The 14,612-nt window shown below is 41.2% G+C and overlaps 1 protein-coding gene across 1 annotated transcript in view; it reads left to right on the forward strand.

Annotated features, from left to right (window-relative positions):
• Positions 1-4,643: 4,643 nt before the first annotated feature.
• The window catches only part of LOC124152749 (complement C3-like), a 53,311-nt gene continuing 43,342 nt past the window's right edge, over positions 4,644-14,612 (forward strand). The window contains exon 1 of the mRNA XM_048389067.1: positions 4,644-4,938. Coding sequence (XP_048245024.1) covers positions 4,850-4,938 — 89 coding nt within the window. The 5' untranslated portion in view covers positions 4,644-4,849. The remainder of the gene's footprint in view (positions 4,939-14,612) is intronic.

Below are 14,612 nucleotides of genomic sequence, written 5' to 3' on the forward strand. Positions count from 1 at the left end.
GGCTTGTCCTTTATTATATATTTTTCTGACAGTGTCAAAGGTGGGTTGAGTGCCTATCATTCACGTAAGCAAAGAAAACTGATTAGAAATGTGCTGGATGATACAAGGTCAAGGTTTCCACTGAAGGTCATACAAGAGATGCATTAATTCTGAACGGAAACCCGCCAGAAACCTATGATTGTGGGTTCGAATCCCGGTTCGCCCCGATTATGTTTCTAGGTTTGTCAGCTACAAACCCGTGCTCGTGGGTTTCACCGAAGTGGTAAACGTCTGAGACTCGCATCACTTTGGGCATTCCTCCTACATTAAGCTGACTCGCCGTGATATAACTGGAATACCGTTAACAGCGGCGTTAAACCCAACTCACTCACTCACTGAACGGAAACCATGGCGGCCATCTTTGATTAATCCGAACTGATCCTTGTACAAACCTTCGTGGGAATATTGACAAGCAAGCTTTTGCATCAGCTACAACTGAAAATGGGTTTACAATTGTTACTTGGCAGTGTATTTTATTGTTGCACAGTGATTGTAACTGTGTTACATTGTTTCTGTTGAGATTCGGTAGACGCTTATTGCATTGTATTTGGACAGTGATCAGACGTCAGGAAGTTACTATGTTTAGATGCTAGTGTGGTGTGTAAACTTCCTGCCCGGTATCCCGCTGACGGTGATAGTATGTAACCAAAATGTCTGTAATGTTCTATGTGGCGAGGGCACGATGTAGAAATTTCCATTAACTTGGTAAGTTGAATGTAAGGTGACAATAGATGGGTTTACGTATCTCCCAAGCATTTCATCGCTTTGAAACCAGCTTTCAGGTGAGGATCGCTCATCATTCCTACCTAGCTCATCTCGGAAGCTTGAACACTGTCGCCGCTGGCTTAACACATATTGGAATTACTATAGTCAAGTGGGACCTGGTACAGCAACAACGCCATCGTGGCCGCCAGGGAGAAGATCGTTGTCTGACGCCGCACTCAGCAATGTCCTAGTTACATGAAAGCGGGCTTAAATAATAGCTTTGAAAAGACACACTACTCATTGTTATCATTATCAAAGTCCCTTGACGACGATCCCCTATGACACACAATCAAGCAAGTCACTGAGCCTAAACCTCCCGATCCATCATGTAGCCCCGTGCGACATATAACATATATAGGTTTCAAGGGACTTCTTCTAACCCTGAATCCCCTCGGGTTTCCATGGACATGAGGTATGTGTGGTCGTTCGTGCATCTATACCACCATACGTGCTTGAACTACTAGTTCACCGATTCACTAATTGAGGATGACCTTTGACTAGGATTATGGAAACGTAACATAGCCAATAACATTGTGACACTTTATGTTCCTGGATGGTGTAGGGAGACAAGGATTATACCCTTCGGGGAGCCATATTGCATTGCTTCACGTAATCCTAAAAGAAACTTTGGAGCATAGTCGCCCTTAAAAAGACAAGCAAACATTGTGAAAATTATTTGAACAATATTTTAAATATTTTACCAAGGATGACAATGCAACAATTCGGTTATAACCCTTCTAGGTTTCCATACATTTAAGACTGGCAGTATAAATGTTGATTTCAATGTTAATAAGATAGGAGCTGACGAGGTATTACTTATTATATCTACAGAGAATTGATGCGGGAAGTCTCGGGAGAAATATTCGTTAAGTCTGAGTACCGAGTAAGACGTATTTCACAAGATCTGTAAAGGAAACGACTACTTTGTACAGGTCAACAGCTTAGAGCCATTGTTTGTCCTTGACAATGTTTGGCTACAGTGCCATCTCGTTTATGACGTCACAATTGTTTAAAAAGGCATGAAGCTGGAAATAGGATACTGAAGTAACCCGAAGCCGCAAAATTCTAAAACAGAACATGAAACAAAAAGTATAAGTAACCATACGAACTGAGGATAATCTCCTTAACGCCAATCCCCACTGGGGAAATAAATGAGAGTTTTTATTTTATGGATTGTTACATACCTTCTCTCCAAGATGTTGTGTTGTACTGAGTAGTCCCAGCAATCCCTGCTTGTCGTAAGAGGCATACATCATCTGCACATTTATAAACACAAAGAGTTATATTCCTCGGTGGGATTCGAACCTGCATCCTCTTGATGTGTCGTCCGTGTCGCTACCACCTGTGCCACGGAGACAATTGTCAATCTTCTTAGTCACCATTTGCTTTGTTTATTTGTGCATGTTTATGTTAATATTGTACCTAGTTCGTTGTAAGTCCTGGTGGAATATCTTATTTCAATATATATTATACTCGTACTTCTCCTCCTCATTTGACTTACTATGCTTGTCGTAAGAGGCGACTATGCTTGTCGTAAGAGGCGACTATGCTTGTCGTAAGAGGCGACTATGCTTGTCGTAAGAGGCGACTAACGGGATCGGGTGGTCAGGCACGCTGACTTGGTTGTTGCATGTCATCGATCCCAATTGCGTAGATGCTCATGATATTAATCACTGGGTGCGGCGTTAAACAACACACCAACCAACCAACTTATCTGGCTTATAACTTGATAGTATGCACTTTATTAAACATGTTTAAAGTTAACGTGGCTTCACTTAACGGGGCGGTCGGGTAGCCTAGTGGTTTAAGCGTTCGCTCGTCACGCCGAAGACCCGGGTTCGATTCCCGACATGGGTACAATATGTGAAGCCCATTTCTGGTGTCCCCCGCCGTGATATTGCTGGAATATTGCTAAAAGCGGCGTAAAACAATACTCACTCACTCACTCACTTTACTTAACCATGAACTACTCATTTTAGTAGTGTTTTATTATGTTTAAAACGTACTTGGTCTCTCTCAACATGAAGGTTCGGGTTGTTGCGTCAGATATGGATATACACACACAACCCACGAGAACTACCAGGAAGCATGTCATCATGGCTATGAATATAACCAATAATACTGAATGTTTAAAACGTACTTGGTCTCTCTCAACATGAAGGTTCGGGTTGTTGCGTCAGATATGGATATACACACACATCCCACGACAACTACCAGGAAGCATGTCATCATGGCTATGAATATAACCAATAATACTGAATGTTTAAAACGTGCTTGGTCTCTCTCAACATGAAGGTTCGGGTTGTTGCGTCAGATATGGATATACACACACATCCCACGACAACTACCAGGAAGCATGTCATCATGGCTATGAATATAACCAATAATACTGAAAGGGTAAAGGGTCATGTTGACCCCACAAGGGTTAACATTTCGTATGGTGTATAAGGTGTCAGCGACACCTAGTTACGAGCTGGTTAACCAAACAGCATCGCAGACAGCGGTATCGCGTTACAGTTCTCCGCAGGGGACAACTCAGTACAAGACATGGTAAACCTATCTACGAATGCAATAAACACAGGCGCCAGCCCTGCATGGCTGTGTATGTCACCATACTGTGAACTTCTACTTTATGGCGTTTTATTATCAGATTCATATTCGGTTCTATCCACATATATATTTATGTTCTTTTGAGTAGGATTGGCACTCTTCTCCGTTTAATAACTCGAAAACATAACATTACACACTCACTCATTCTATTCCTGAACCCCTTTAAGACAAATGATTCTGGACCCTTCCTGCCAAGATACATCCAACCAGCATGTGCACATCGCTATTTGAATGCTTCATCATTTTGTTTACGTCAACATTTACTCTCACAGAAATAACATATATTTTTTAAGGGTATATTTGAAACAAAAAATTAATTGTTAAAAATGTCGTTTTGCAATATTACAATTTCATAGCGACAAAGTAGACACGATTTATGGATAACAACTTCTTTAATACCGTAAAGGCGACGTTTTGGTATAGATCCTTATACCGTTGTCAGGCAATCGGTCTTGCTTGACAACGTTATAAGGATCTATGCCGAAACGTCGCCTTGACAGTATTAAAGAAGCTGTTATCCATAAATTGTTTCTACTTTGTCATCCGTCAACTTCTAGGTAATACCTATCACACAATTTTATTTAGAAGTGGTTCTCTTCGTCTTAAGAGAGAGACATGTAGGTATATTGTACTGTTCCTAGAAATCAAAGATTATGTCCAGTTTGTGAAGACTGTTATTTGCAGATGCATTCCATCTCTTGATATCTATATAATACAAATCCTAGGTAATAAATAGCTTCCTAGACAATTCTTTATTTTATGTACTTATGGCATTTACTGATTTTAATTACTCAGCTTGCAAGGTTTGTTTGTCTTGTTAAGTGAGTTATTAAGCTATATTGCAATACCTAGTCTATGGATTCCTTCACTATGTTGTTTACAATATACTCTTCTAAGTTTGTGAACACGGGGCGATGGCCTGTATGTCTCATGAATAAAGTCTATACCCACATATATTATATTACGTTCCTTTTCTCTACCAATACCATACATCATGGTCTGAGAACACTGTCTTAATAATGTGTGTTATTAATTTAGCTGTATGTACGATACTGCATAGTCGTCAATTTTACAGGCGTTTCAGACAGGGCGTGCAAGCAACTTGAGTTGATGGGAATCGCATGTGAAGGACAACCTACGCAGCTGACGTCTTCCTTTAAACTTTGATCACTCAAAAGCCCCCCTCCCCCCTCCCCCACCCACAACAGTGCACTCTTGCGCAACAGATGTCCCAGCCACAACTGTGGGAATGGGTCACGTCCCAAACTCATCAGTATGACTTACAGCAGGCGATTCATCCTCGACACGGGCACTCGTATTTCACGACCTCTCGCCAAAGTTCAGCGATATTTCTACGCCCGGATCTATCCCACATGGCGATAACACTTTGTATACATTTTGTGATTCTATCGTAAACTTAAACGGACGCCATTCTATGCGCAAGTCTTTGTATATTAACATGACGCGCCATTTTCTTAGCCTGGTGTTTCTTGTGTGGAGTTTAGTGGAAGCTGAGGACACGAGGTGAGTACTGTTATATGATTGTATGGAATAGTGTTAGGGTCAAATGTGGGCGTGTTTCCATGTAATCGTGTATATAGGACAATACATTGTCTTCTTACGATGCAAAGGCTCCGCCTTGTCAGACCGTCTGTGTTAGCAGGACGATGCGGAGAAGAAAGACACTTTATTGCATCCTTTTATGATTGGATACAGCTGTATGACCTTGGTTAGTGCTAAACATGTAACATTGTGGACAGCAGTGTGGGGGAATTATCGGTTAATATGAGAAGCGAACTAGTATTTGAGACTACGTTCTTGATGCATTGGCAAAACTCGTGTGTGTTTGATTAATCATCGCATGTACCTGTACCTATGCTACACTCGGACAAAATAACAGAATATGTACATGATGGGGTTTTGTACATGTTGTGACAGACATACAAATATGAATATAAGTTCAAGATCGACGTTGTACAGTGTATTATTTAGTATTCCTCTGTACTATATCAGCGACAATCGTCATAAATAGAAATGCCATAACATCATGATAGAAATGCCATTACATCAATGTCTCAGGGCCCACTTGCACAAAGCGATCTTAGCGCTAAGATGATCTCAACTCCCATACTTTAACATAGGCTTACAATAGTCTTAGCGTTAAGATCGTTTTGTGCAAGTAGGCCCATGGTCTTTTACATCAATACGTGATCTATTTGTGATTTAAACATAATTGTATTGCGGCAAATCAAATGGATTAGGCACAAGTGACACACTTACGAGGCCTTCACCTAAGACATCAATATTTGATATTTTACATCAATACTGTGTGTATTACATGAATCATTGGTCTATAACACCAATGCCGACCCGTAAAGATCATGGTAGAGAATAAGTCTTCAGCAACCCATGCTTGTCGGAACAGGTGGTTATGCTTGTCTTGAGAGGTGACTAACGGGATCGGGTGGTCAGGCTCGCTGACTTGGTTGATGCATGTTATCGTAGCCCAATTGCGTAGATCGATGCTCATGATATGAATCACTGGACTGTCTGGTCCAGACTCAATTATGTCCAGACAGCCGTGATACATGGCTGGAATAGTGCTGAGTTCGGCGTTAAAGAACAAACAAACATCAATACCTTTTCTATCACATTAATACCTGATCTATGACATAAATACCTTGTCTTTTACATCAATACCTGATCTTTCACATTAAAAAATAATTGAATGATGATCTGCCATTTCCAATAATAGTAGGTCTTTGATCGTCTTTACAAGCTATTAAGTCATTTCGTTAAACGAACGCAGGAAAGCAAGCACATGCTGTACCCCCCTCACCAAGTTATGTTATTTAACATTAACAAAATTATGATTGCACTTTGAACTCTACTTGAGAAATAGAACGACAGGCACCTATATGCTTATAATTCGGGTTACAGATTTTATAATAAGTTTTAATAATACGATCGCAGATTCATTTTTGATTTCATAAAACAGTTTGAACGATACATAAGTGTGTCCCTTATGTGACAAGTAGGACGAGAGAGGGAGTCAAGACGCACAAACGTCTGAAGGAAGGAGGAATGACTGCACTCTTCCTTCCTGCCAGTAGTGTCAGTGATCGAGATAGCACGAAACGCCCGTCGTGAGCCGAGTGCGTGAGAACTATTTCACGATAACTGCGGAATGATAAAAGTTTCCCAAATGTACCGCATCCATTATAGCTCGGTTTGTAAATGTGTCCCTCTGTTTGTAAATAGCCCCCTCCGTTTGTATATGTGTTCCCCCTGTTGTAAATGTGTCCCCCTTTTGTAATTGTTTTCCCCCTTTTGTAAATGTGTTCCCCATTTTGTAAATGTGTACCCCCTTTTGTAAACGTGTCCCCATTTTGTAAATGTATCCCCCTTTTGTTAATGTGTCCCCCTTTTGTAAATGTGTCCCTCCGTTTATAAATGTCTCCCCCTTTTATAAATGTGTCCCCCTTTTGCAAATGTGTCCCCCTTTTGTAAATATGTCCCCCCTTTTGTAAATGTGTCCCCCTTTTGTAAATGTCTCCCCCTTTTGTAAACGTGTCCCCCTTTTGTAAATGTATCCCCCTTTTGTAAATGTCTCCCCCTTTTGTAAATGTGTCCCCCCCTTTTGTAAATGTTTTCCCCCTTTTGTAAATTTGTCCCCCTTTTGTAAATGTCTCCCCCTTTTGTAAATGTGTCCCCCTTTTGCAAATGTGTCCCCCTTTTGTAAATGTGTCCCCCTTTTGTAAATATGTCCCCCCTTTTGTAAACGTGTCCCCCTTTTGTAAATGTATCCCCCTTTTGTAAATGTGTCCCTCTGTTTATAAATGTCTCCCCCTTTTATAAATGTGTCCCCCTTTTGCAAATGTGTCCCCCTTTTGTAAATACGTCCCCCCTTTTGTAAATGTGTCCCCCTTTTGTAAATGTCTCCCCCTTTTGTAAACGTGTCCCCCTTTTGTAAATGTATCCCCCTTTTGTAAATGTCTCCCCCTTTTGTAAATGTGTCCCCCCCTTTTGTAAATGTTTTCCCCCTTTTGTAAATTTGTCCCCCTTTTGTAAATGTCTCCCCCTTTTGTAAATGTGTCCCCCTTTTGCAAATGTGTCCCCCTTTTGTAAATGTGTCCCCCTTTTGTAAATGTGTCCCCCTTTTGTAAATGTGTACCCCCTTTTGCAAATGTGTCCCTCCTTTTGTAAATGTGTCCCCCTTTTGTAAATGTGTCCCCCTTTTGTAAATGTGTACCCCCTTTTGTAAATGTGTCCCCCTTTTGTAAATGCATCCCTCTTTTGTAAATGTGTCCCCCTTTTGTTAACGTGTCCTCCTTTTGTTAATGTGTCCCCCTTTTGTTAATGTGTCCCCCTTTTGTAAATGTGTCCCCCTTTTGTAAATGTGTACCCCCTTTTGTAAATGTGTCCCCCTTTTGTAAATGCATCCCTCTTTTGTAAATGTGTCCCCCTTTTGTAAATGTGTCCCCCTTTTGTAAATGTCTCCCCCTTTTGTAAATGTGTCCCCCTTTTGCAAATGTGTCCCCCTTTTGTAAATGCATCCCTCTTTTGTAAATGTGTCCCCCTTTTGTTAACGTGTCCTCCTTTTGTTAATGTGTCCCCCTTTTGTTAATGTGTCCCCCTTTTGTAAATGTGTCCCCCTTTTGTAAATGTGTACCCCCTTTTGTAAATGTGTCCCCCTTTTGTAAATGCATCCCTCTTTTGTAAATGTGTCCCCCTTTTGTAAATGTGTCCCCCTTTTGTAAATGTGTCCCCCTTTTGTAAATGTGTCCTCTTTTTGTAAATGTGTCCCCCTTTTGTAAATGCATCCCTCTTTTGTAAATGTGTCCCCCTTTTGTTAATGTGTCCTCCTTTTGTAAATGTATCCCCCCTTTTGCAAATGTGTCCCCCTTTTGTAAATGTGTCCTCTTTTTGTAAATGTGTCCCCCTTTTGTTAATGTGTCCCCCTTTTGTAAATGCATCCCTCTTTTGTAAATGTGTCCCCCTTTTGTAAATGTGTCCCCCTTTTGTAAATGTCTCCCCTTTTGTTAATGTGTCCCCCTTTTGTAAATGTGTCCCCCTTTTGTAAATGTGTCCCCCTTTTGTTAATGTGTCCCCCTTTTGTAAATGTGTCCCCCTTTTGTAAATGTGTCCCCCTTTTGTTAATGTGTCCTCTTTTTGTAAATGTTTTCCCCCCTTTTGTAAATGTGTCCCCCCTTTTGTAAATGTGTCCCCCTTTTGTTAATGTGTCCCCCTTTTGTAAATGTGTCCCCCTTTTGTTAATGTGTCCCCCTTTTGTTAATGTGTCCTCTTTTTGTAAATGTGTCCCCCTTTTGTTAATGTGTCCCCCTTTTGTAAATGTGTCCCCCTTTTGTAAATGTGTCCCCCTTTTGTAAATGTGTCCCCCTTTTGTTAATGTGTCCCCCTTTTGTTAATGTGTCCCCCTTTTGTAAATGTTTTCCCCCCTTTTGTAAATGTGTCCCCCTTTTGTAAATGTGTCCCCCTTTTGTTAATGTGTCCCCCTTTTGTTAATGTGTCCCCCTTTTGTAAATGTGTCCCCCTTTTGTTAATGTGTCCCCCTTTTGTAAATGTGTCCCCCTTTTGTAAATGTGTCCCCCTTTTGTTAATGTGTCCCCCTTTTGTAAATGTGTCCCCCTTTTGTTAATGTGTCCTCTTTTTGTAAATGTTTTCCCCCCTTTTGTAAATGTGTCCCCCTTTTGTTAATGTGTCCCCCTTTTGTAAATGTGTCCCCCTTTTGTAAATGTGTCCCCCTTTTGTAAATGTGTCCCCCTTTTGTTAATGTGTCCCCCTTTTGTTAATGTGTCCCCCTTTTGTAAATGTTTTCCCCCCTTTTGTAAATGTGTCCCCCTTTTGTAAATGTGTCCCCCTTTTGTTAATGTGTCCCCCTTTTGTTAATGTGTCCCCCTTTTGTAAATGTGTCCCCCTTTTGTTAATGTGTCCTCTTTTTGTAAATGTTTTCCCCCCTTTTGTAAATGTGTCCCCCTTTTGTTAATGTGTCCCTCCTTTTGTAAATGTGTCCCCCTTTTGTAAATGTGTCCTCTTTTTGTAAATGTGTCCCCCTTTTGTTAATGTGTCCCCCTTTTGTTAATGTGTCCCCCTTTTGTTAATGTGTCCCCCTTTTGTAAATGTGTCCCCCTTTTGTAAATGTGTCCCCCTTTTGTTAATGTGTCCCCCTTTTGTAAATGTGTCCCCCTTTTGTAAATGTGTCCCCCTTTTGTTAATGTGTCCCCCTTTTGTAAATGTGTCCCCCTTTTGTTAATGTGTCCTCTTTTTGTAAATGTTTTCCCCCCTTTTGTAAATGTGTCCCCCTTTTGTTAATGTGTCCCTCCTTTTGTAAATGTGTCCCCCTTTTGTAAATGTGTCCCCCTTTTGTAAATGTGTCCCTCCTTTTGTAAATGTATCCCCCCTTTTGTAAATGTTTCCATCCTTTTGTAAATGTTTCCATCCTTTTGGAAATCCTTTGCTCCGTTTCTTTGCTTTTCGGAGACGACAGGCTGATTTTTAGGTAAATTCATAATTTGCTGTAATATCAAAACCAATTGCCATATTATTGGGAGTAAGTTACAGGTCGTGAACCGCCAAATGTTTTCAGATAAAACGTTCGTTCGCTGATATCACTTGAACCCAACAGTACAGCAATTCCCTGTGGTGCTTCCTCTATCGGGAGATAAGCCATCATGATGCACCGGTACACTGGATGAGGCGGTGGACCTGTGGGCGCGGCAGTGTATTTGCTAACTTAGGAGTATTTCACACGTTGTCATTTCTGCGTCGAGGTCTGGAGTAACATACGTATACGTGTAATAAATACATTATAATAATATATTATATATCAGGAGCATCATAAATGGATCGCCTCCATGGTCTAGTGGTAGAGCGCCCGCCCGGAGAGCGGAAGGTCAGGGTTCGATACCGGCTACGTCATACTAAAGACGTTAAAAGATGGTACTTGTTGTTACCTTGCCTGGCGTTGGCAAGGACTGGTCCGCTCTGAGTCAATATACTATGTGTGAGTGAGGTAATAATGTTAAACTGCGGAATGATATCTCAGTGGGCTAGCACTATAAACATTGCAATAGTCCGGACAAGTACATGCAGCCACACACACACACACACACACACACACACACACACACACACACACACACACACTCGTACGTGCAATAATCTTGAACGCGACGTTAAGCCCCATTTCACCTTACCTCATCCTAAATGAGGCATATATTTCCACAATACATTTCTGCGCAGAGAGTTCTACTGCGTTGTGGCGATCTGAAACTAAATGAGACGTAAATTTCATTTTCATATGGCAAACATTCATAGAACCCAGTACCCCCAACATCGTCGTGATAAATATACATGTAACCCGCCTTGGAGGGAAATACATTTCTCAGCGTGTGAATAGATCCCGTATACCCCGCCACGAGCAAGACAGGCTTCACGTAGATTTCTGAGAGGCAGAATAAATCCCTTATACCCCGCTTCTAAATTTGTCATTAATCGCCGACACGTAAGGGATGATGTAAATCCTGCTGGGGCCCTAGTAGGTAGCAAACGCACTTTAAGCCCCTATGGTCCCCTGTATGGTGATCTACCTTCACATTCGTGACCAACTCGTGTTATTCCGGGACAAGCCGAATAGCGTCTTCTTGCAGGTTACGGAAAGGGGCGAGTGCTGACGAATGCTACCTTCAATGGCTGGCGATCTATAGCCCGTCTTTATATTGTGTTGTTTACTGATAGTGTATTATTTGAAATGTTCTCAACTAGTTTTAAATCGAATCTGTGATATTCTAGTTATTTTACTTTCCATCATTTACAGGTTGTAATAAGTCTAAGATATATGTATTAATAATTTATAACTTCTCGTCACGAAATGGCTGAAATACTGCCCATGTGACGCTAACGTTTAACTCACTCACTCACTCGAAGTGAATGAAAGTCACGTGACATAGCACAAGTTTACCTAAGCTCAGTCGAACAGCTGTTTACTATCAATTATTGAGCCTCAGCCTCAGCCTCGTGGCCTCGGGACGCATGAAACCCGATGCATCCCTCGTAATACTGCTACATCTTATATAAGAATAAATTAGAACCCTCCAAGCCTGGATCTAACTTTTAAAATTTGACAGTTCGATCCCTAAGGGCGCAGCCAGCAGGGTCTAACTGTCAAATTTTAAAAGTTTGATCCCGGCTTGGAGGGGTCTAATTTATTTAAACCATGGCCAACATTTATAGCACCTAAAATGCTTAAAAAACATTGTTTTGTTAAAGGTATTTTGAAATATATTCAGGAATTCTATGCTCAACTGTGAGAACACTGTGTTAGTCGGCCCTGCGTGAAGCACGTGAAATATGTCCCCCGAGCCTTTCGCACGTGCACCTCGCACTTTGCCGATTTGGGTTATGAAATGCATGTCCCGGGGCAAGTATACCATTCGTTTTGGACCAACTCGAGCACATCTATCAATCAACTAAATTTTACTTGCCCATGTTGATGGGCCTATTATGAGCAAATATAGCCCTGATCAAGATAATAGTAATTTCTTTTCTGTCCGTTCGTTTCGTTGAACGAAAAGCTTCAAAAATCACAAGTACTGTACAAATACTAGAATGCATAGAGTAACATACTGTATACAAATTACATAATACACATTTCGCAGTTCATAAAGGGATAAGCAATTGGTACTGATGTAAGTAAATATAAAACTATTAAAGGATTTTATGCTCAGCTGACCCCGCGAGATGCACGTGAAACGTGTACCCCGTGCCTTTCTCTCGTGCACTCCGCTCCGGATTACGAAATGCAATGTGATTGGTACATTCATCAACAATAGCCAATAGTTCTGATAAAGAAAAGCGGACACTTCTATTTCGTTTTTTCTACTATGGAAACGCTTCTACAAATTTACATATGAATTACTTTATTCGTAAGGGGGCCACCGGCCCATTATACATTGTTCATTAATCGGTATCCATGGTAACGATGGAGCGCCAGATGATAACAGAGTATATAAAACTACCAATGGTAAAAAAATAGAGCAGATCATACTAAACAGATCATTTCTTGTCCACAGGGGTTTGTCCCAACCGATTACTTTATATGAAATTGTTTACAGTGCATAAATAAACAATGAAGCTTTGGAAAGTATCAGTACTTATTTACAAAAGAGTTTGTCACAGTAGATAAGTACATAATCTCTGTTTACAGTGTATATATGAGCAATAAAGTTTGAAAAGTAGAGCAGACAAGTAAATCCTACAAGAAGCATCAGTTCTTGTTTACAAAGCGTCTATTTCACCCGACCACTGGGGACTGAATTATTGAAAGCCATTATTAAATGTGTAGTGAGTATCAACCAAAATACATGTGGTATCCTCTTAATACATGTTCATATTAATCATTGTTTAAGAACTTTTCCCTTTCTTAAATGCAAGAAAAATACATTTTCCTATGCTGTTTAACATTGTGGTGTTAGAAGATACAAGTAAACTATGAAGCTTTTGCGGTGAAAATAACTAGGATTAGTGACTGTCTTAAATCCGAGTAGAAGTTACATTCAAGACAAAAATGAAACTCTGTTTCTACAGTGGGAATAACACAAAAAGGACAGAGACGTTTATGTCTCGCCAAGCCCAGCTTTCTACCTGCCTCAATCATCAACTGATGGCTGGAAGTGAGGTGAGGTGAAATGGGGTTTAACGTCGCGTCCAAGATTATTGCACTTATATAGCGACGTGCATGCACGTGTGTGTGTGTGGCTGCTTGTACTAGTCCGGACTGATGCCGATTTATAGTGCTAGCACACTGAGATACCATGCCGCAGTTTAACATGAATACCCCACTCAGACACAGTATACTGACTCCGAGCCGACCAGTCCTTGTTTTAGCCCCTTAATGCCGAGCGCCAGACAGGGTAACAACAAGTATCATCTTTTAACGTCTTTTGGTATGACGCGGCCAGGGATTGAACCCCGGACCTTCCGCTCTCCGGGCGGACGCTCTACCACAAGACCACGGAGGCGGTTACTGATGGCTGGAGCACCTAAGTGACCAAAGTGCAATACGATAAGCTTTTATATTAACATCGTATAAATAATTTTCAAATACAATATGAGATTTCAATGATCTGTACAGATCTAGCTTGGAAATTTTTTGAAGATTTGACAACCACATTTGTTGATCAATATCGATACATCTTTGTTTAAATGAAGCCAAAAACTGATTTACATTTCCAATATTCTGAGCCTCCCAAACAGTTCCAAAACCATAGTTGTATAGCAGCATTTTCACATCTAGGGCCCATGATTTGATATTTTCATTTGCAAAAGATAATTGGTAATTATACACATGTTTTAGAATACCGTTTTCTTCTTGATGAGGTGAGGTGAGGTGAAATTGGGTTTAACGTCGCGTCCAAGATTATTACACTTATATAGAGACGTGCATGCACGTGTGTGTGTGTGTGTGTGTGGCTGCTTGTACTAGTCCGGACTGATGCCGATTTATAGTGCTAGCACACTGAGATACCATGCCGCAGTTTAACATGAATACCCCACTCAGACACAGTATACTGACTCCGAGCCGACCAGTCCTTGTTTTAGCCCCTTAATGCCAAGCGCCAGACAGGGTAACAACAAGTACCATCTTTTAACGTCTTTTGGTATGACGCGGCCGGGGATCGAACTCTGACCTGACCCATAATGGGATGTCTCCAGATCTTTGTTTAGCAGTAGCGTGAACTAAGATCTGATTTAATGAGATTGACCACAACCCATAACAGAGTGTCGAATAGGCTACACATTTATCAAAGCCCCAAATGTAATTCCGGAGAGGAGGGTGTATCCTATACCCTTACTGTGTTGATGGCAAGACGAAAATGGGAATCGGACTGCGTCATCGTTTCCCGCCGTCGATAGTGGTTCATGCTATCGACCACTGGTTTGTCTGATTCAGATTCGATGCAACCGTCGTAATTACTGACTGTAGCGTTAAATGGCTTTCAATAGCTAAACCCTGTATCTTATGCACAGTGGCATGGATACGTTGCCTTGGGCGATGTTGATCGCTTCATATCTATCACAAGGTGGGGGCACGGGTGGCCCAGTCGTCTAAGTCGCCGCGATTCGCTGTGCAGAGTTGCGCCAGAAACCTATGATTGTGGGTTCGAATCTCGGTTCGC

The sequence above is a fragment of the Haliotis rufescens genome, unplaced genomic scaffold, assembly GCF_023055435.1.
Source record: "Haliotis rufescens isolate VD_foot unplaced genomic scaffold, xgHalRufe1.0.p SCAF_8, whole genome shotgun sequence".
Taxonomy (NCBI): domain Eukaryota; kingdom Metazoa; phylum Mollusca; class Gastropoda; order Lepetellida; family Haliotidae; genus Haliotis; species Haliotis rufescens.